The sequence below is a fragment of the Gossypium arboreum genome, chromosome 3 (assembly GCF_025698485.1).
Source record: "Gossypium arboreum isolate Shixiya-1 chromosome 3, ASM2569848v2, whole genome shotgun sequence".
Lineage (NCBI taxonomy): Eukaryota > Viridiplantae > Streptophyta > Magnoliopsida > Malvales > Malvaceae > Gossypium > Gossypium arboreum.
Genome location: NC_069072.1, coordinates 4,643,026 through 4,666,913, shown reverse-complemented (window position 1 = coordinate 4,666,913; position 23,888 = coordinate 4,643,026). Strand labels below are relative to the sequence as shown.

Below are 23,888 nucleotides of genomic sequence, written 5' to 3'. Positions count from 1 at the left end.
AGGAATAGAGTGATCCAGAAATTATTAAAAATGTCAATACTATGGGAAAAAAGTGAGACATGGCGGTGGCTAGTGAGGAGGACAAGAGATTCGAAGCCGTTCTTCTTGGCCTTTGCCACCCTCTGCGGCGTTGTTCTGGGTGTCATTGGCTACGGTGTCATGCAACTTACCAACTCCCGTAACCCTCAGTTGGAGGCTCGGCTACGCGAAAACGCCCGCCCCGAATCCCTCGTAAGCATCCTCCTTATTCTTGAGTTCCACCCATTATTAATTCATCGAGTAATTGAATGTTTTGCATAATTTATATCATGATTGCCTACCTGATTCGTTGAAGCATCATAAACTAAGGGTTCATAATTTTATCTTGTGTCCCCCTTTCTTTCCTTTTTTTGATTAGATGATTGGGAAAGTGAACTAAGAGCGATTAGTAGAATACCTTAGGGAGCTCCAGCGGAAAGAGGATACAAATGATCGGTATGTTGCTGCTTTGAGGGGAGAGACATTGACTAGGACTCCTTATCAGAGAATTCAGCCTGTTCCAAAGCAAAACGCTGAGAAGAAGAGCAGCAACAACGAAAAGGCTTAGCCATGTAGTTTGGTTGCTGAAAGTGTTATCTTATACATTGTTTTCTCCTATGCTTGCTTTATTACTTTACTTTGCATTGGTTAAAGTGAGTATCTCATACCTCAAACAAATTTAGGTTAATGTTTTTGAAATACTTTAAGGGTTATTTGAGTACACTGATTTATGTTTATGTTTATGTTCGCATCTTCGTAATAAGGTTATTTGAAGGATTACTACAGTTAACTAAAATTACTACAGTTCCAAATAAAATTGAAGGATTAGTTTATTTTTTTCCGTAAAAAATATATATTATAGGGAAGAATATTAAGACAAAAAATGCAAAGTCGAGAAAGATCATCATCAACCAAACAATTTCACAACAGCTCAAACTAGTAATCAATGAAAGGAGTGATTATGGCCCAAACATTGCAATAGCTCAAGTAGGAATGACAATAATATTTTTCTCTCTTGTTTTTGTTTTTTCTTTTTTGAAATTGATAAACAACAATAAATTGATGGGCGTCGAAACCATAAAAATAATTCCTACAAAATAACTCTAAATAGTATTAAAGAGTGGTAGTAGGGTCAAGTTCACAGGGATTGGTGTTATAATCAACTTTCGTGTTTAACTTGTGATCAGAATTTCTGTCGTGTCAATAGTCGTGCCCATGACTCCAAACAGACCTGTTGGAAAATAAACAAATAAATCAGAGAAGGTTTGAAATGTTTAAAAACTAAATAATTGAAACAGTATAAATAAATAATTAAATAAATTAGAAATTAAATTGGAAATTAAATTCGGATTTTGTAATTAAAGATAATAAGCCTTAGTCCTAGACTCAGTAGACTTTGGATTTTTGAATCGATCCTTGAAAATTAATTTTCTCCTCCAAACAATAAGCTGGTTATAGCAGTTAAGAATGTCCTAACCACCAATTCTTTCTCTCGTAGTTGGTCCCGATACGACCTGCAAACCAACCCTTACTGATTATCTAACAGAGATACATGTGTTCCCGATTCAAGATTCCGGCAGCCTTGCGCTCTGAAGAACCCAACTCGAATTAACGGCTTCAACAGCGTGGGTTGTTTAAACCCGATCACTTTTTCCTTGATTTGTTCTCGAAGATCCAAATACAACACGACCAACTCGTTTCTCCAACTGTCAACAAACACGACTTCAACCAAACGTGCACTTTTTGACTTGAAATCGAGTTAACTTTAAGGGATGAGTTATCAATCCCGATACTTAGGAAAAATGTGAATACCGATTGGAAGGATTTTTAGTGTGGATATGTATCTCACAATTCCCGATCGGAAAGAACACCGGCTTAAAGCTAAGATGGAATTTAGTGAAGCATGAATATAATCATGCTTTGGTTGGCTATGATTGGGTTTGTACGAAAGATGGTGGAAATTGGGAAAGAAAAGGACTTGAAGGAATTAGACAAATTTTGAAAGAAGAAAGAATTGGACATGAAATAACAGAATGTTACGCACCAAATTTGAGAAAAGAAAATAATTCTATTCAATTCTAAATTGAAATCAAAATGTAAAATTAAATATGTCTTTCCTAAGTACATTAAAGCCCTATTTATATACATAATGTTTACTAATTTTGGCTTTAACTGCTTCAACATATAATTAAAAATAAATAAAAATTAAAATTAGATTTTTTTTTTATTTTTGGCTTTTACAAAGACAAAAGAATCTAAAGAGTCCTTGGCCTTTTTCACATTTTTTATTCGGCCTCACTTTATTAATTGTGTTTTAATTTGGTCCTTTTCTGCTCATTTTTTACTCTTAGCGTCTCAATTGCATCCCTGACAATATTAAAACATAAAAGCACTAATTTAATAGGGATCAATTCAAAAATTAACCGAATTAAACACAAAAAAGTCATGCAAATTAACATGTTATCACAAATTTTTTTGGGGGACTTGGAAGAGGGTTTTCAATACAGATTTGGTGCCGCCACACTATCAGGCCACATCCTCCCCCATGTGATTCATGACGCCCCAAAAAAATTTAATAACAACAATAGTTATCTACCTAAAAAAAATTCTACTAAGGGTATTCTGGTCATTTTAGTTTTTTTTTCCTTATACTATTATAACATTATTCCATTCGACCAAACACAAGAATACTATTACAGTTTTATTCCATTTTATTCAACCAAACAGTTGAATTACTGATTACAGCTCTATTCAATTATAACTCTATTCAATTACAGCCCTATCTCATTACAGTGAACCAAACATAATCTTTAAGTTTTCTGAATTGCAGAGTTGAATGAACAGATTCAAACTTTGGTTTGCCGAGTGAAAGCAACACTGTGCTCTTTATTCAAATGCAAATCCTAAAGAAATTAGTGGTAATGATGAGTTCAGAGCCTAGGATGCTTTTGTACTAACTACATTAGGTGACTTTGAAAAGAACAAATATATACTTGTTGGTTTATGATAATATTCTTATGCAATGACCAAGTTAACATAAAAGAAAGATACAACAGGTGCTCTTCATGGAATTTATTTATTTTCTTAATTTCATTTGAAGCAAAAGATATTCAAAGAGACAATCTTTTAACTCTTTCATTTACGTCTTTATTGAGCATATTATACACTTGATTAGGATTATTTTGGAAAATAAAATTTTTATAATTATTTTTAGATTTTTTAAAATTAACTTAAACAAATATATTCGATTCGACTTGACTAGAATTCTATTTATTTAAAAAATTAAATTGAATTTAATTAATAAAATAGAATTTATCAATTCGACTAACTCGAATTTTTTCAAACGTTTTATCTCACCTCGATTGAGCCTTTACCTCTACGGTTAAGGTTTTGTTTTAAGGGGGAGGTTGAGGTTTGGCTAAATAAAAGTAATTGAGACAGAGAGTAAACATAAAAAAATGGAAATTTATTTAATTTACAGCTAATTATCTTCTTGATTGTTTGAAATAATAAATGAATTCAACTTTTTTTGGGAATGCAATTGGAGTTCTAGTTTGAATAATTATTTTAAAAATTTTAGTCATAGCTTTTATAAAGTTTTTGAGTTAAATATCTCAAATGTTCATAATTGTGGTATAAATTTCAAATTAATATTTCAATTTAAAATGATTATAATTAAGTTATCAAATAGTAAAATTATATTAATTAAGTTGTTTTGCTAGTTGGATCGTGAGCTTGGACATTAAATATCTTAGATTTGATATAAAACATATTTTAAACATGTTTGTACTTATTAAACGAATAATTTAAACTTTTAAATTATCATGCGAGCTGCCCGTTAGTACTGTTAAAATTTTAATAGTTTAATCATCTTTTACATTCAACAAAAAGCAAATTGATTAAAATTTGAAATTTAAATATTTAATTGATAAAAATTAAAATAAAAGTGACAAAAACTTGTTAAAAGCTAAATTTATATTTATGTAGGACCTTACTTTAAATACTAACTAACATTTTAATATTTAAATTGACATTAAACTGAATCTGATTAATAGATAAAATTCAATTAAAACATTTAAAATTTGAATCTTTGTGCAATTAGTCCTATTTTTTTTTTCTTCAACCCAAGTTAGGCGATCAAAAACAACATGCAAATACAATAATATACCAAAATTAACATAGATTTTAAATATAAGAAAAGAAGGAAAGAAACGAACAAACAGTGGGGACCAGTTGTTTTGAAGCGTGCGTCTTTGACCGGCTTCCGCTTTTCCTTTTAATTCCCTTTTTTTTTTTTCATTTCATTAAGCTGTATATCTCTCAAATAAATCTCTAATAATAATATTAATCATAGTGTAATAATAACGTAATTAGTAAATTTTTTTAATTCTCCCTGAAACCACATTTTGCTGACTTAATGCTACTTTGACTAAGCCAAACAAAAATGTTTGAAAAAACCCAGTCTACTATAATTTTTTTTTTTCATAATTTTCTTTAAAAAAGTATTTTTCATAGTTGAAAAATAAAAGAAAAATAAAAATAACTCCGATTCTTCCTTTCTTTTTCTTTCCCCTTACCAAACACAACATAATTTTCTCTCTCTCCCTCTTTCTCTTCAATTTGCCCCAAAACACTGCAAAAAAAAAGAAAAAAGAAAAAAAAGAGGGCATAATTACCTTGTAGAAGTCAAGTGAGAGAAATAGAATCAAGAATTTTGCTGGAATCTTGAGCATTTTCTATTCTCTCTTTTGGATTTAGATTATAGAAGAGTCTTTTTCGAAGTGTATCGTGCTGTTTTCTTTTCTTTTTTGAATTATTTGCTCGTTGATTCGGTCAACGGCCGATATGTGTGTGATTTGTGATGTTCGTTTTAGACTGAATTGATGTTTCCGCGATTCGTCAAGTGGATGATTGATGATGAATTTGGGGATTTAGCTCTTTGAAATCAAAAGTAGGCAAAAATGAAGGAAAATATGACGCAGCGATTGATTTCCTTTTGTTTATGGTTGATTTTCGTGTTGGATTTGGCTTTCAGAGTTGCAGGAAATGCCGAAGGTTTTTTTATCACTATTTTCTCTCTTTTTTTCCTCTTTTATTCATTTATTTTTGTTTTCCGACTTTTTTAAAATGGAATTATTGTTTATAGGTCGAGATTAGAAGGTTTTCAGTTTAGTAGCTATTTGATTGGTTTATTAGTGGAATAAGGTTGACTGCTTGTTTCAAATTTCAATTAGCTTCAGTGTACTAATTGATTTGACTGTAGGCATAGTTGCACGCTTCTTAATGATTTTTCTTCGAAATTTTTGGATATAATTTACATTCTGATTCTCGATTTTGATACTCAGTTTGGTGTAGTAAACCAATGCTTTGTCTAATTGTCTTCACCGATGCCTGACGACTGTGAATTTTGTTTTCATGTGTTGGACCTTACAAGTTATGTTGAAGTTTTTGTCCTTCTCAATATTTCAGGGAGGTAGCAAGGAATCAAAATTAGGGATCAAGAAGCCTTAAGCTAGAAAATTGAAGTATATATAATAATATTGAAAACAAGCAACTATAAATACTTAACATATATTTTTATAATAATATTCATGCTACAAGGAAAAGTTATTATATGAAAATTAAGAATGTATATTTATGAAAATATCACGTAATTAATGTAGAAATAAGTTTTATGAGTACCAAATTGTACACAATTAGCGCTCCCCCCCCCTTCCCCCGGAAACTGGTTTTATCATATGGCTTTATTTGCATTGGAGTTTTTCTGAAATGTTCTTTACCCTAATTCCTTTTGAAGTCCCCCGCTGTTACAAATATGAGAAACACACTTCTTTGATTCACAAGTAGTTACAGTAATTAAGAAAGTTCTTCACGTTCCTATATTAGCTATATTTTATCCGAAGATATATATACTGGTTGATGTTTTGCAGCCTCCAATGATCCATTGCTTTGTTTTTTATGAAACAGGTGATGCTTTGAATGCATTGAAGACCAATATGGTTGACCCTAATAATGTGTTACAAAGTTGGGACCCAACCCTTGTTAATCCTTGCACATGGTTTCATGTTACATGTAATAGTGAAAATAGTGTAACAAGAGTGTAAGTTTACTTTTGCTACTGTCATTGTTGTAATTTGAGTTCCTAGTTTCACAATATTAAATGTTTTCCCTTTTGTGAATTTAGTGATCTTGGGAATGCAAATCTCACTGGTCAACTGGTTCCACAGCTGGGGTCACTTCCAAATTTGCAGTATTTGTAAGTTGATGATATTGAACTTGGTGAATACATGCTGCCCCAGATTATTGTAATTATTTTAAGCGGAAAAAGATGAATAAATAAAGGAAAATCAGAGTACCTGCATGCATTGCCAAATAGTTAATTACATTCTCGATTGATTAGGACTCCCTTTAGATAATTTCCCGTGAGGTAGTTTTCATTTGGAATCATTTTTCTTAAATTCATAACTGTGTAAAATCAAATAAACAAAACTTTCTAGAATGCCTGATTTAAACTCAAAGTTTCAAGTACTCCTCAAGGGCACAAGGTGCACTCTAGATCTTAGAACCCCTATTCAAGGTGCAAGGACCTTGCTTGAGATTTTTGAGGTCACAACTTTATCTGGCGCTGTACCTTTGTGCTTGGTTCTGCGCCCTGACAACAATGCATCCACCCTAGGAAAAGTAGACATGGTTGTAAGCACTGATTTTCCATGCTCTTTTTTTTTTTTTTTCTGTTTATTTGTTTTTCCATCTTAATCTTTAAGATGCTTGTATTCCATTGGATTTAGTTGCATGTTCCGTATAAAGTTACTTGGATATGTGCTATGATTGAACTTTTTTGTCCAAGAATTACTAAATGAATTTTTTTTTTTTTTAAAATAACAGGGAGCTTTATAGTAATAACATATCTGGGACAATCCCAGACGAGCTGGGGAATTTGACGGAATTGGTGAGCTTGGATCTTTACTTGAATAAATTAACTGGAGACATCCCGACTACTCTGGGCCAGCTTAAAAAACTCCGTTTCTTGTACGAACTCATTTTACATTTTCATGTGGCTAATTTTATCAATTTTTTTTGTGTGCCCTTGCTTTTTAGAAATATTTGTTTAGTATTGCTGGAAGGTTATATGCATTGGGATATTGCTAGCTAAACTGGACTTTTAAATGGTTTTATTATTAAAAATGTGTATGCTTATTTATAGTTTAGGTAGTTATGAGAATTTCCTTCTCGTCCTATGCATGTTAAATGTCGGTATTAGTAGGTTGGGTCATACAGAGAGAGTAGATAGGAGGTAAGCCTATTGGGATAGTGAAAGCTATTTCGTATCTGTTAATCCTTCCCTCCAACTCACTGAACATTTTAGCAATATGGATAAAGGATTCGTTTAGGTCTGTTTGGTTTGTATTTTTTCTATTATCTTGTAAAAATGAAAAAACAAAAAGTGTGTTTAGAGTCAAAAGCAAATTATGACTCATTTGGATGACAAAATGTGTGATTCTGCTTCTATAGAGACCAATTATATTATAATAATTGGTATCACAAATTATGATGTTGCTTTTTATCTTTTGATTTTGCTTAACAGTTTCACAACTTTAGAGTTCTCAAAGAACTTATCAGCATGTGTCTTTACGGAATTCTACTAAATCTGAAGAAGGGATAATTGTGTATGGGTATAGACTTGGCTAATCATAATTGGACTAGGATTCCTAAAATTATTACATTGGGAATAAAAACCTAGAACTACCATTGACAATGTCCTTTGCTTAGCACAGTGTGATGCCCGGTATGAAGGCTCAAATCAGGTTAGCACATGCTCTCATACCATCTAAAAGACCTACATCTAATGTCCACACTCTGGTTGAGTGGGTGGGAGTGTGATGCCCATCCTACATCAGATGTGAGTGTGATAGTTAAGATCCATATAAAGGTCGAAGTCCATCATTACTAGCAACTGGAGCATAAGCTTTTTACATCACATGGTTTTAGTCCACAAAAGTCACTGGACCAGTGGTGCTTTGAGTGAGATGAACCATATTGAAACAATTTCCCTGAGCAGTAGACTTTTTTGCTCTGGGCATCACACTGGGTAGGAGTGTGATGCCCACCCTACACCTGATGTGAGTGTGGTTGTTAAGATCCATATAAAGGTCAAATTCCATATTACTAGCAACTGGAGCATAAGCTTTTTACGTCACGTGGTTTTGGTCCATAAAAGTCACTGGACTAGGGGTGCTTTGAGTGCGATGAACCAATCGCACCATTCTGAAACGGTTTCCCTGAGCAGTAGCCTTTTTTGCACACATCCCCGCCCCTCCACCCCCCTCTTTTCCCAAAAATATATATATGTATATGTGGTGCTAAACTGTTCCTTTATGCAAGATTTTTACCAGTTAAATATCTATCCATCTTACCCTTGTGCAACTTAATTGATGCTTTCACTTTCTGTGGATTAGGCGTCTCAACAACAACTCATTGACAGGAACAATTCCTAGGTCCTTAACTACTATTGACACACTGCAAGTGCTGTGAGTGTTGTTAGAATTTTTCTCATCATTAGCTGTTTAAGCTTAGTGTCAAGAATAGGTTTAATGGAGTTGTATGTTATATTATGTGTGGTGCAGGGATCTTTCAAACAATGGCCTAGTAGGAGATGTTCCAGTTAATGGTTCCTTTTCACTATTCACTCCTATCAGGTTTCTCTGCTCTCTCATTTTGCTCCCACCCTCTTAACTCCTAACTCCTGATCCGACCCCCCTACTTGTTACCATTATTCATATTTAATACTCTCATGCCCTTCTCTTGATTTGGTGCATCTTTCTGTCTAACAGTTTTGCCAATAATAAACTCAATAATCCTCCACCTGCTCCACCACCTCCTATCCCACCTACACCTCCAGCTCAATCAGGTTTGTTCTTGAATTTATTGTTATTGTTATTCTTATTATTTATCACTGCTAACAAATCTAAAAAATGTGCCTAAATTTAGGGCCTCCTTATATATATATATATATATATATTATTTCTCGAGATATTCCTCGGAATTGTTGTATTGACAACTGTTTTGGTGTTACCACATCTCGGTAACACAAAGAATTGTTGTTGTTGATCTAGAACTCTCTTGCATCTATATCGTTTCTAAGAAGGAACCTTTTCAGATCTAAATCTGACGATGATGGGACTTAAGAGTGGGTTTTGGTTCCTTATTGAGCTAGAGTATTGTCTGATCCCTCAGTCCACAAGTTCACTCAATTTAAATGTTGCCTGCTGAATTGGTGTTTGTACCAGCTGAAAATGTTGATAACTATAATATTCTTAATACAGGTGTACTGACTGTATATAATATATATTCTTCATGCTGGCAGGTATTAGTTCCACTGGTGCTATTGCTGGAGGGGTTGCTGCTGGTGCTGCCCTGCTGTTTGCTGCCCCTGCAATTGTGCTTGCTTTGTGGCGAAAAAGGAAGGCACCGGATCATTTCTTTGATGTACCTGGTTAGAGATTTTTCAACATATAGTTTTAATTAATATTATTCCTTTGTGTGTATGCATTCACTCTTTTTTTTTTTTTTTCCTTTATAGCTGAGGAGGACCCAGAAGTTCATTTGGGGCAACTTAAAAGGTTTTCCTTGCGTGAACTGCAAGTGGCAACGGATAATTTTAGCAACAAAAACATCCTGGGGAGAGGAGGTTTTGGTAAAGTTTATAAAGGTCGCTTAGCTGATGGTTCTCTAGTGGCAGTAAAAAGACTGAAAGAGGAGCGTACTCAAGGTGGAGAGCTGCAGTTCCAAACAGAAGTAGAAATGATAAGCATGGCTGTCCATAGGAATCTACTACGTCTTCGTGGATTTTGCATGACCCCTACTGAACGGCTGCTAGTCTACCCCTTTATGGTTAATGGTAGTGTTGCATCTTGTTTAAGAGGTACAACATGTTGTCTCCTTGTTTATTTCTTTAGTCGTATCTTTCCTGTTTCTCCAATGCCTTCTCTATTATGTGTTGTTTTGGTTACCAGTTTATTTCCAACTTCAATTACTTTAGCTGTGAGAGCTTCAATTATCAATATCTGCTTTCTTGCTTCTTCACTGCAAAATGAAATTTAAAATACCATCACATGTTATAATCTTGTTTTAAGACATTGTCTTTCGTTTCATAAATTTACATTTTGCTAAGTGCGGGTTGTCATAAAATCCAAGTGGAATATTTTGAGAAATTCATGGAATCCACTCTACTTGTTAGAATGGACCATATATTGATCTGATTTTTACATTCTCTAGAGCGTTCGGAGTCTCAACCAGCACTTGATTGGGCTATAAGGAAACGGATTGCACTCGGAGCTGCAAGGGGGCTCGCATATTTGCATGATCATTGTGACCCTAAGATTATCCACCGTGATGTGAAGGCTGCAAACATATTGTTGGATGAAGAATTTGAAGCAGTTGTCGGTGACTTTGGGCTTGCTAAACTGATGGACTACAAAGATACTCATGTCACAACTGCTGTTCGTGGCACAATTGGTCATATAGCTCCCGAGTACCTATCAACTGGAAAATCATCAGAGAAAACTGATGTTTTCGGTTATGGTGTTATGCTTCTCGAACTCATTACAGGACAGAGGGCTTTTGATCTTGCTCGGCTTGCAAATGATGATGATGTCATGTTGCTTGATTGGGTACGTTCCATCTTCCTATTATGCATGTCTTCAAAGTTCGATTCTTTCCGTTCTTGTCTGGCGTTGGAATTATTTAATTCTGGCTCCACTTGGTTGGCTGAAAACATTAAACTAAGTATATAGCAGAACCACCATTATAGTGCCAAGGCTTAACTTTATTTTTCCCTGTAAGGTGAACGCAAAAGCAGAAAAATAGACTTGAAACTTGACAACATTTTCCCTGCAAGATGAAGATGAAGATAAAGGTGGAAAAAGGAATATATACACATACAGAGAAACAGTTGTTAAAATTTGTTGATATGGCTGATAAAATCTTTTCCTTTTTAACTTGTTAGGAATCAAGATGAATGGGGTTCCTTTACCCTTTCTGATCATTAGTTTTGTGTATGATAAGAAATCATGTGTTGGGGGATGACCTTCCAAATGCATATAAAAGATTGAACTTTTTTGTCCCACAGCTGAGTTTAGGCTGTAATTATACGAAGTGCAAATGGTTCTTGTTTCTGTTTTGGTAAAGTTGATGGCAATGCTGAAATTTCAGGTAAAAGGACTTCTAAAAGAAAGGAAGTTGGAAACGCTGGTGGATTCAGATCTGAATGGTAATTACATAGACGAAGAAGTGGAGCAGCTAATCCAGGTGGCTCTGTTGTGCACTCAAGGTACCCCAATGGAACGACCGAAGATGTCTGAAGTGGTTAGGATGCTGGAAGGTGACGGGTTGGCTGAGAGATGGGAAGAGTGGCAGAAAGAGGAAATGGTTCGTCAAGAGTTCAACCAAGCCCACCACTACAGCCACCACCAACCCAATGCTAATTGGATTATTGCCGACTCAACATCACACATCCCTCCAGATGAATTATCTGGTCCTAGATGACCCACTCGCTGCAAAAATGCAATTACAAAGGGTCTTCTCCAACACTTTGTTCTGTTGTTTTGGACTCCTCATTGTTCACATTTGTGCATATAGTTCCTTTTTTTCCTTTTTTCGCCCCCTCCCCCCATTGATCCTGTTGTAATCTATATTTACTTGTACGGAGTTGTTTACTCTTGGCTTTGTAACTTTTATAGGGTTGCCTTGCCAACTGAAGAGTCAAGAAAACATTATTAGGTGTGGTAGCAAAAAAACAAAGTACAAACCCCCCCATGTTTTTGTGTACTGAAAACGTTAGTAAAGACTGTTTACATGAATAAAAACAGTAAAAATCCATTCACCACGTAACTTTTTTTTTCTCCCATCATTTCTTAATATTATTTACTGGGACAAAATTCAATATCTACAATAGGGTCTATAAAAAGTCTGATGTATCTATTTAACACGATATCTGTACAGGGATATACAGATCAATGTTAACATCTCTGCTTGTGAGGATCCAATATTTGATTGATTCAGAAGCATAAAAGAATCGGTTTAAATAGCAGGGAAACACACGCCAAGCTTAAATACTAATGGCATTAAGAACAGAGGAGACCTAGTAAATATATACCTCTGGGAGATGGATGAAAAAAAAATGTATGCCTTTGCCGTTGTATTAGGGAAACCACCATAATTGAGAGTGCTGCACGGCCTAGGCTGACTACACCTGCATATGGCCTGAGATGAGATCACATTTTGATAAATTGTCAGCTTAATATGGGAGAAAAGGAACTTATAGAACAAGCTCACAGCCAAAATTCCATTTTGATCTCGTTTATAAGTTACTAATGCCTCACTAAACCCGAGGAGTGGAATTGAAGGCAATTGAATTAATATTTTAAGGATTTAGTTAATAACTTTCATCAGTAAATGAACCATCCAAATGACATACAGATAAAGCCAACACCTAAACACCAGAATTAGCATAATAAACAAGCACCAAAAACTTCCTTAGCTAGATAAGTACCAACACCAAATAACTCGAGCATTGGCTTTTAAAATTATCAGGACCCATAAAACCCCAACACCTTTATTTTCTAAAGACGAAAAAGTATGCTGCACTTTCAATTTGGTATTATTTTCACATACAACATTTAGAAAACTTGAAAAGAATTAGTTTCAGTCAATAGCCACCCCAATAAATTATAATGGGAACTTGCATAAACAAAAAGTTCTGCTAAAACTCAGGATGTTACATATGCCTTGAAAAAATAAAAATTGGAATGATCTTTGCACAATTGGGAGAAAATGAAGATATTAACAGATAATAGAGAATGGTGTATATAAGCAGAACTCAGAAAGGGCCTATTGAGCTAGCTCACTAGGCATTGTTACTGTTGCAACAACTAGGAAGATGTGGTTTTGAGCGCACTTAAGCGAGTGTTATCTTCTAATTTATGGGTTTGACAGTTATGAGTAGTAATAGGAATTGTATAAAAAAACACAAAGCCCAAAACGGAATTGATGAAAGCAACTATATAGTGCTATCATACAAAAGACATTTGGTGCTGAAATTAGTTCACTGACATAAGAAGTCTTAAGAGCATAAGACATGTATCCCCAAACAAGTTAACATTGTTCTCCCTAATTTCAAAAGGACCAAAGAATGAGAATGATCCTCCAAAGTGTTGATGGAATACCTGTATCATGCTTTATAAATGTCATATATTTCTGGCAAGAGTTCAAATTGTTCACCATTGATAAAAGATCAAAACCTCGTGAAGGACTTTGGCATCCCATAACTTCCCACAATCTTTTATACAAACAAAGTTGGCATGCTGTATGCAGTCATTAAATCATATGCAAAACAAGAGAAATCAAAGAAAACCCACTAATGTCAACAACTGACAATTGCCTGTGAGATTAGTTACCAACGGGTGGCCTTTAAGCTACCACCGCAATAAAGTGTAAAATTGAAGTATCCGTAAGTCCAATTCATCCAATTTATCATAAATGTGTTTAGCATATTTCCAAGCAGAATATTTTACTAATATTTGGACCTCATAAGAAAATGACAAAGCTAGGAATTAAATGTTAAAAATAAAGGCACAAATCAAAGCAGAGTACCATTATGATAAATAGGTTTTGATGCAGACCAAGAAGCCTTGCAGATCTGGGACGGCTGCAAACACCTCTTGTGCTCTGTTTGTATTTGAAAGGAAGAAAATAAACCCTTAGAATCAAAGCATAAGGCAAAATAAAAATATATAAATGCCATTTCGGGAAAAAAGAAAACAAATCATCAGTAACATGGTGATACTTTTTAGGTCCATGAAATATTTGGTGTTAAGTTGTGAAGATCCAAGCTTTATATGGCAAATAAATTACTACAACTACCACGAGGTAGTTATGCAGGTCACCAAAAAATAGATGGCGTGGTGACATTGATTATTCCGCAGATGAGACAGCTATCTATTGGAGGTCCCTTGATTTCATGTCATTTTATTCCTTTATTTCCAATGCAATGAAAATGACAAACACGAAATAATCACTGCAAATAACTCTGCTTAAATATACAACTAGAATAGAGAGTTAGCGTGAACTGAGATATATGGACCTAGAAAATAACAAAACCTTACATGCAGATGCGATAAGTTGAAGATTTTTCAAATTTCTATCTAATGTGCCAACAACCTTCGTGAGAGGATGCTTCACCATAAGTAGGAAATTCATGTAAAAAGAAAATGCCTTCCTTACCCCTTCTTTTTCGTACCAACCAAATAAAACCTAAGAGTGTGATTGAAAAAGAAATCAATATATCAGCATAAAGAAAAGGCCATATAAGTTATAACAGAGTTCCAGAGGAAATAGCCACTTACTAATCAACAAGTGGAAAACTTTCAGAAGCATTTAAACTATTAATTCATACAGATATGCAATGTTTGACTCACTTCAATGTCTTGACCCAGCTTCCTGTGACTAACAAACTAATTTCAGGGTCCCAAGCCATCTCTTTGATAGGTGCATCATGCACAGCCGCAGCCATTGGCTGGCCACAAGACATTAAAGGCCATATTTTCACTTGCTTATCACATCCTTCAGAAAACACAGTCATTCCATCATCTTTCCAAGCCGAGCATTAAACCTGTACATAGAAAAACGCAAAACAAAGAAATAAAGAAATGCTTAGCGAAATTGCTCATTCACTTATGAAGGGACCTAAAGATGAAAAGAAAAAAAAAGGCTATATAAAGGAATCTTAAGCACAAAGTTCTAAATGTCCCCTTACCAAATCATTATAAAAATTAACAAAAAGTACTGAATAAATGGAATGAAAGAATAGTTATTAGCGGTTGCTCATGCATTGCAAATTACGATCTTTAGGCATACAGCATGCTGGAAAATTTTTATTTCATTTCTCATAATCTCCCAATATCTCACCTATAAATAAAAATTCACAAATATATGTAAAAGAAAACACTTACACTTTTAACGGTCTATAAATACTAATATAAAATCTAAGGAAAATGAAGCACGTACTCACACAAATTGGTTCAAAACTGTTCTGTTTGGATGCCAAGAAATATTCTAGTAAATTCAGGAAAAAATAAACTAAACAAAATACGTTGTTTATCACGCCATGCAGTCTGAATTTCTCAAAACGAACCAGAAAAAAGTAACAATGCCAAGCGCAAGTTAAACCCTAATTAATTTCCACATGCACCTATTTTTGCCGATATTTTCTCAGTAACCGAACAGATCAGGATTTAAAATAAATTAATATATGCTGACGTGTCCACTATTACACAAATTTACCTGGTTATCCCAAGAAGTTGCGACGAGAATGTTAGCCTTAGTAGGACTGAAACTGAGGCTTGAAACGAGGTTCCGAAACCGAACGTCGTAACAAATAAAAAAAATGGATTTTCTTTTCTTTTTTTTAATATATATATTTTCCGAAGTATCCATCGGAGCCAGCTTAGTGAGTAATTCTCCAAGATTAAAAAGATTAAACGTTAAGTCACTTTGATAACTAATCAAGAAGGAAAAAGAAAAAGAATATCTAACCTTTGAAAGACTTTATTGGATTTGGATTTGCAAGCGTAGCCGCCGCTAAGAAATTCGACATTGGCGAAAGAGGAGATGAAAATGAAGAGGCTTTCTGGTATAGGAAGCTTTTGATTTGAACGAGTTTGGAGGGAAATGGAACCAAGAGAAAGGCCGGAGCTACTTATATATATGTAAAGAGTCGGTAGATAGCAGAGGATAAATACTACTGTTACAGGTGGCATCTTATAATTGCACCACTTCGGTAGTAATGGAATTAGGCAAAATTTGCCCCACATTTTTATTTACGGTGTATAAACCAATGTTTTTTAAACTGGAATTAGTAGAAAGATGGATTTGTTTTTTTGGTAAAGGTAGATAAAACAATAAGAATTAAATTCTCATTATTTTAGGCATTATAAAATTGTCTCAATTTTTACCTAGAATTTGAAAAATTACATATTGTAATTATGACAAAACATAAATACTCCATACAAAATTAAAAGTTATGACCATCATTAGATCTATTAATTAATTCTTTTCGCAAAACATATGCTTGTGCTTAATTTTTCAATCGCAAACAATTAGTCTTTTTATGCTCCGTAGCTCATCATTATTATTATCCATCTTGATTTTCATACGGATAGAGAGATTGATTTGTTGATACAAGTAGTTAAATCGGTTTGATTAAAAAATATTTAAAATTTTCAAAAAATAAAAAATATATATTAAGAAATTTAAAACTTTTCATCCAATTGATTCAGCCACCCTACTCAATTGGTTTTTTTGTCCAGATCAACCAATTCAAAACCTTTCTCCAAATCGGTTCTTGGTCCAACTAGTTTGACTAATCGAACTATTCTGGTTCAAACAACATTGGTATGAACTATGAAAAAATATGTAATAAATTTATAATATATATATATAGATAAAAAGACCTTTTTGGCCTCTCTCAATTTTGACATTCAGCAAATTGACCCATTTGAAAAAAACCAGAGCAAATTAATTCTTGTCAATTTCGAAAGTAAATGTTGGGGAGCGACCTGTATAAACAACGAGATAGTAAAAGTGGAGAAGAATGAATACAAATATTTTTCGTAGAAAACCCTTAAATAGGGAAAAACTACGGGTAAATGAGGTATGGCTTTTCACTAAATGAGAATAAAATATGGAGAAAATAAACTTAAATGTACAAAATGTACAAACCTGAACCCTGAAAACAAAGCCCTAATTCTCATAGAGTTTTCTCAAAATGGGTACAAAATTCTCTTCATGGTTATCACATAAATTCTCACCAAAATTCATCTGCAACTACATCTTGTTCCCCCCCCAAAAAAAATGCTATAGTACTACATCTTTAATTGCCTATTAATTGACCTCTCGAAATAGGGATACAAGGGTCCTTTAAATAGGCTAATATTAGAGGTCTAATCATACTAAAATAGTCCTGAAATAATCAGAGTCCAATTGGGAGAAGCAGTCTTACTTGAAGTCTAAAACATGGCTTACGTGGAGAATATGTCGCGTCATCTCTAACGTCCCATGCATGCTCGTCACGACATCGCCACTACCTTAAGTTAAGATTTCGTTGTAACGTCTCAAAAATAGGATTAGAATAAATAAGAATAAAATTAGATTTTATCCTTTTAAAATAAATGGTAAGAGAATTTAATATGCCTTAAAAATTATTTTTGTTAAGAAATTAGTAAAAATGAGTTTGTTGGTTCAGTAGTAAGGCTTTAACTTACCTTTAGGTTCGAATTTCAAAACCCTCTTATGTGCATTTAGCCAAAATATTTTATTTCCTTATTCTTACCCATATAAGTGTTAAAATTTCAAACTAGCCCAGCCCAAAAACCATTTTTTTAATCCAATCATTGATTTAAAATAGTCCCAACTCTACATGAATTCTTAATACCTATTTCAATTAGGGAAAAAGAGTTTTATAAATAGCCAATTTTGTTCAAACCCTAGAATTTTAACCTAGAGACTTTTTCAATAAAAATTCCCAAAGCTTTTCTTTCTCGCCTCCATTACTGAATCAATTCTCAATCGAGGATTTCAAAGGTTTTCAAAATTGTCCCTCTCCTCTCGGTAGATCGTCAATATTCTCATTACACAAATTAAGGCTTTTGTGTCTCCAAATCAGGTGTGGGATCTTAATTTAAATTCATTTATATATGATTGATTATGTTGAATCATTAAGAAATTAGGGTTAAATGCATAAGGAATAAACATACGAACCCCTCTTTTATAAGTAAACCTGCGAACCCTAATGTGATTTACTGTGCGAATTGCATGAATTGTTAAGCGAACCCTAGGAGGAATATATATATGTGAACCCTTGGAGAATTGTTTGAATTGGACCAGACCGATTAGACCAAGAATTGACAAGAGTACTAGTTCGAAGAAAGCCATTAGATTAATTGAATCGAGAATCAGTACGAACCGGTTGAACTAGTTTTTTTTTTTTGAAAATTTTAATGATTTATTTAATTGAACCGGAAGGGTCGATTGAACTGGTGGCCTAACTAATTTAACCACTAGTTTGGTTTTGAAAATATTGGTCAAAATATTCTAATATTTTCAATTATTGGATAATGAAATTTTGATTTGTAATATCTAACTATGTCGAAAAATACTTTATATCATACAAATACTTGGCAAACAATTTTAAAATTTCAAGGTTGAAACCATTATACTATATATAAAAATTGGAGATAAATTTTAAAAATAATAATAATTTATCAATAAAATGAGAGTTCCTGCAATTATGGTCTTATTTGTAGAAGATCGAAAAAGATGAAAATAACCTAATGATCTTACTATCCCCGTTATTCAATGGTTGATTTTTCAACAACCGTTATTCAAATTCATAAATAACGATGTATTTCTATTAAATAATATCACCTTAGCCAAATAGCTAAGTTAATATTTAAAATTTTCAATATACGAGAATTGAATTTCATCCTCCGTAAATTATTTGTTTTTAATTTATATTTATTCTAACTTATAGTCTAACTTTAAATATGTTCCGATTATTATTACGATTGTGTTTTATAATTATTTATTTTATTTTTAATTATTTGAATTGCTTATTTATTTTTGTAATTGTGAACTTACTCGTATTTGCATTTACATCTTCTTAAAAAAAAAGTTTCACCAATTTCATGTCACAAACCAATTAGGAATTTAGAAAATAAATACTATATTTTTGAAACACAGAGTTGATGATTTATGCTATATAAATTCACATTGTATCTAAATTAATTGATATTTAATCTTGTGTATTTGAAAAATATAAAATATAAATTTTAAATGAATAAATATATAGACGATAAAATTGAATACTTATATGAAAATAAATAGTAAATTTTGAGGCGTGGATGACGCTTTTCAAAGAGAACTATTTGCTCTCACATAAAGTTACTAAAGGGTTAAGACAAAAGTCCTTCTGGGATACAATGAAATTTTAAATTTCCTTTAATTAGTAAAATTAAGGAATTCTCTATCTCTTACTCTAGTTTCTGAAAATAAGATTGATTGTAATTGCAATTTGTGAGCACTATAAACCATGCATCTATTTATATGTACTCAAAGGATACTATTTTGAAGAATCACAACCCTTCATGTTGGACATAATTCTTAAAAGAAATATGTCTCATGAAAATGTATCCATTGAATAATAATTTATCACTTTCAAAATGTATTTATTGAATGATAATTATCACTTTCTAAAATTGAATAAGTGCTCATCAAAAATTAAATTTGCAATCTATAATTTTCAACAATAATAAGTAAAAAAATGTTTTATTTTACATTTTTGAAACAAAATAAGTTCAGAACGTTGTTGAACTTGACAAATATATTTGGCACCAGGGGTGTAGCTAGGGGTGGCAGGGCGCCCTTAAAATGATTTTTTTTTCATTTATGTTTTCTAAATTTTTAAAAATTTTAAATTAATAAAAATAAAATTATACTTTACCTTTTTTAAAAATGATAAAAAATTAATTTAATCTTTTTAAAATTATAAAAGTATAAATAGTAAAATTATATTTTTAATATTTAAAATTTAATTTCGAAGTTTTATACCTTCACCCCTGTTTCCCACACCTATCATAAAAGTTTGAAATTAATTGTGGAGGATAAGATTGAATATTTATAATGATGAAACCGTGTGTGGGTGTGTTTTTCCGAAATGTGAAACAGTGGTTGTTTGATAATAAAAAAAAGAAAAAAGAAAAGAAAGAAATTGGCATGCATGAATGTATGATGGAAGAGAAAATGGTGACTGAAATTATAAAATGATTTTGATATATTATGTAATTTTATAATATATTATATTTTTATTTTCAAAATTGACAATTTCTTTTAGTAAAATTTATTGACTATACATAATTTTGTAACATGTTTCAGTTTTATATATAACCCTTCAAAGTTTATTAACCATTCATAATCTTTGATGTTTTATTAGTATCTCGTTTTCATCCATGACTTTACTGATATTTTATTTTTATCCATTAACTTTTGAATGTTGAAAAATAAAAATAATTTTTTATTGAAAAATACAGTAGTTTTCACACACGGTTTCAGTGAACAAATTTCCCATGCACTTCGAGCACACACACATATCTAATATTTACCAAAATTTGTAACACTTCTTGTTAACTTTTACCAAAATTTTCAATGTTTTGTTAGAAATTAGCATTAGAAATTTTTATATTAATTAGAGCGTATCACAAAACTTCTCAACTTCGCTAATTTATCAGAGATTGCTTAAAACTAGCGAAACCAGTCACTTCCCTACTGGTTATCAAATTATTGTGTCACATATGTCTTCATATGGAATGTTTTTTTCTTATAATTTATTATATATATTTGAAAATATTATGTATTTGTATATATATTTTTGAATCCTTTATAACTATGTCTATTTGAGATATAAAGATAAAAGGTTTTTTTAAACAATTTGAAGAAAATTATAAAATATTGATTTTGAAAGAAAAAAGTTGAGTTTGAATTAAAATTTGAAGAAATAATTCAATTCAGCAAAATTAAGTATGCTAATTATAAATTATATCAATACTACACAACTTCTTTTCCAAAAACAATAAAAACAATATAAGCTCATAAAAAATATATATTATAAAATATTTAAAAGACAAATATATATATTAAATGGAATCTGCTTGCGGAATTATATTAATTTATTATTCATATAAATATATATTATAACTTATTTCTTTATAAATAATATTTGAATTTGATTATCTATAATATTAATAAAATCTTTGATATCGAGTTAGTATTACATGTTAGCTAGATAGAATTCAGTTAGAAAATAATTAATATATTCTTTTTATTAAATGTTTATTATTATTTTGATGATTTTTTTATCTTTTCATATTTTTATATAGTTTTTAAATAAAAGAACTGAAATTAACATGTCTAGATATTGAACCTATGTTTAATGAATTTATAAACAAAATTTTTACCATTACGTCAATAATAATTTTAATTAAATTTTTTAAAAAATTAACTTTTAAAACAAAATGTTTTCTCTCACCAAATGTTTTAACACAAAAGATCTTTACTAGATTGATGTCACGAGCCAACCGAGCACCAAATTGGTTAGAGAAATTACAAAAATAACCTTCAGTATTTAAAATAAGTTATATTTTTCGAGAATACTTTAATCTTTTTAATTTAAAAAAAATAAAAACACGCATATGATGAGATTTGAATCTATGCCAATTAAATTGGAAAAACTTTAAATTTTACCATTTAACCAAGGCTTTTTTAATTTTTTTACATTTTAATTTTATTATGTGCATTTTATTACATCAATTAATTGTATATATTAATAATTAAACAATGTAGTCCTTTTATTATTGTTAATGTGATATATTTACGTGTTTAAATTTCATTTTACTCACAATTTAATCTATTTTTTTATTTTATATCATACATATTTCATGTGTTATTATAATTAATTAGTTTTAAACAACACGTTCCATTACTTATTGTATATTATTTTAATCACACATCTATATTCTAAATTGTAATTTTCACATATTGGTGTAATAAAGTTTCTTATTTGTAATAAAAAACTTTAATATTTGATAATTAGTATTTTAAATATTTTATTAAACCGTCTTTTACCAAATGTATTTAAAACCTCTTCATTCAAGATGTATGAAAGGTATTTTTATATTTTAATGTTTAAATGGAAAAAAATTAAACTTGAGTCTGACATTTTAAATATCAAATTAAGAAAAATTATACCATAGACCTTTGTGACCACTTAGGATATAGGCTCAATCAATGAAAATAATCCATGTCAGCTTTTTTCACATGTCATCTCTACATGCAATTCTTAATTTTTTTAATTTTAATAATTAAAAGAAAAAAAAGTCCATTGTGTAAAAAAAAACAATAGATTACAAAGTTTTTCTTTTTCAATAATTAGGGTAAAAAAAAAAATCAAGAATTACATGTAGAGATAACATGTAAAAAAAAAAGTGCATTGTTTTTATTAGTTGAGTTTAGAGGTGCTCATGGGTCGGATCGGATAGGGTTTGGGTCGTGTCTAAGTATGATATTAACATATTTTATGCTTACCTAAACTTGACCTGGCCCAATACCTGGGCCTAAAATTTTTCCCAAACTCGTCCATATATGTAAAAGACTAATTCAAGCCCATTTTATGTCAACCCATATTATTTTAAATTTTTTAAAAATATTTATATTATATTATTTTATTATTTAATAATTATATATATATTTCTTTATTTAAAATTTTATATAATCATCTTAACTATTTTAATGTTTACATTAGAATAGTATTATATATTTAGTATAGTTTAATGTGTTCTCAATTACATAATATATAAAAATAACATAATATAAAATATTATAAACTTAAAATGGACTAGGCTAGGCCCGAGCCTTGAATGTTCAAACCCAAGCCCAACCCATATTTTAAACGAGCTTAATTTTTTTGTCCAAACCCTCCTAAATTTCGGGCAGGCTTTCAAGTCTGGGTGGATAGCTTGACCCATAAATAGGTCTAGCTAGGTCTATATCCTAAGTGGTGTGAAGGGCTTATGTTATAATTTCTCCATAGTATTTATGCAATAAAAAAAGTAAATTAATTTAAGAACCTTATTAAAAGGGTCAAATTGGGAGGCTACATAAAATAAGGTAACTATTGTTAAAAATATATAAAAATTAAAAAATAAGAATAGAGAATTGTAGGATCACTTTTGGCATCGTATTGTCATTAAAGGAAATAAAAACAATAGTAGACTTGAATCTACCTTACGGACAGTGAGATCAATTTTAATAAATTTTAGATTTGAAATCAATAATTATAAGTTTGACATTTCAATACCATAGTGATATATGTATAATTGTTGGAAATATATAGATATTAAATATATATGATACAAATAATTAGATATTATTGGTAAAAAATAATTTTATAATTATTATTTCGCATCATATATAATTTGATATTTGAGTTTGACTATTTTTCTAATGTGGTATATGTGTTATTTTTGATCAAATTTGGTATTTTTATTTTAATAAAAGTTATATATTTTGGTACCCAAAGGTAACAATATTAACTTTGTAGTAATTAATTCGAGTTTTAGGAGTTGATTTGATAAAAATACAAAGTTAGCTATTAATATTAGTAATTAACTTTCATCAAATAAATCCAAATACCCATATTAAATTACATTATTGGACTGTATTTGATAAATTAAACGTAAAATTAATCAAATTCACAAGTAACACTAAATTTATTCTATTAACAAAATCATGAAAAATTAAAACTCAATAATATTATCAATTAACTTTCATCAAATTAATCATAAAACCGAATTAGACACTACAAAGTTAACACCATTACATTTAGGTATCAAAATATATAACTTTTATCAAATACATGTACGGATTGGACCAAAAATAACACTGGTACCGTATTAGAAAAATAGTCAAACTTTGGTACTAAATGATATATTAAATCTTGTTTTTTACTATCATAAAAGGTTAGTTTAAATTAAAATGTCCAAATACGATTAAATTTTACTGAACTTTAATTATTAAATAAAGTACAGATAATTATATAATTAATTTCTAATTGATGGTGAATTAATTAAAATTAAGAGTAATATACAAAAAATTATATGTTAAAAGTTAAATTCCAAAACCATGCCAAATAACAAATTATTGTCTATCAGTGTATTATGAAAATTATTTTATACAGGCTAATTCTGACCCATTTAATTAAACCC

General features: G+C 31.1%; 1 protein-coding gene, 1 long non-coding RNA gene and 1 pseudogene across 5 annotated transcripts; 2 read left to right on the top strand and 1 right to left on the bottom strand.

The window, feature by feature from the left end:
• The first annotated feature begins 30 nt into the window (after positions 1-30).
• On the top strand, positions 31-755 carry LOC108476071 (uncharacterized; annotated as a pseudogene).
• Positions 756-4,381: 3,626 nt separating this feature from the next.
• LOC108476070 (BRASSINOSTEROID INSENSITIVE 1-associated receptor kinase 1-like) lies at positions 4,382-11,907 on the top strand. Its single transcript, XM_017778141.2, has 11 exons — positions 4,382-5,073; positions 5,986-6,118; positions 6,203-6,274; positions 6,904-7,047; positions 8,475-8,546; positions 8,643-8,714; positions 8,850-8,926; positions 9,383-9,511; positions 9,599-9,940; positions 10,294-10,688; positions 11,230-11,907. The coding sequence occupies exons 1-11, from the start codon at positions 4,980-4,982 to the stop codon at positions 11,560-11,562; spliced, it is 1,863 nt and encodes a 620-aa protein (XP_017633630.1). The 5' UTR covers positions 4,382-4,979; the 3' UTR covers positions 11,563-11,907.
• On the bottom strand, positions 11,438-15,849 carry LOC108476072 (uncharacterized). Of its 4 annotated transcripts, none has more exons than XR_008279892.1 (5): positions 15,610-15,849; positions 14,421-14,686; positions 14,181-14,328; positions 13,669-13,743; positions 11,438-12,279 (listed from the first exon to the last, which is right to left on the bottom strand). It is a non-coding gene; the product is annotated as an uncharacterized LOC108476072 (long non-coding RNA). The 4 variants fall into 4 exon arrangements; XR_008279893.1 differs by having other exon boundaries at positions 14,299-14,328; XR_008279891.1 differs by having other exon boundaries at positions 14,299-14,686.
• Positions 15,850-23,888: the final 8,039 nt, after the last annotated feature.

Excerpts from the sequence above, each read along its gene's own strand:
- LOC108476070 (XM_017778141.2), top strand. The coding sequence starts at position 4,980 with ATGAAGGAAAATATGACGCAGCGATTGATTTCCTTTTGTTTATGGTTG. Across the intron at positions 6,275-6,903 it reads CTTCCAAATTTGCAGTATTT|GGAGCTTTATAGTAATAACA; the intron begins GTAAGTTGATGA and ends TTAAAATAACAG. Across the intron at positions 7,048-8,474 it reads CTTAAAAAACTCCGTTTCTT|GCGTCTCAACAACAACTCAT; the intron begins GTACGAACTCAT and ends TCTGTGGATTAG.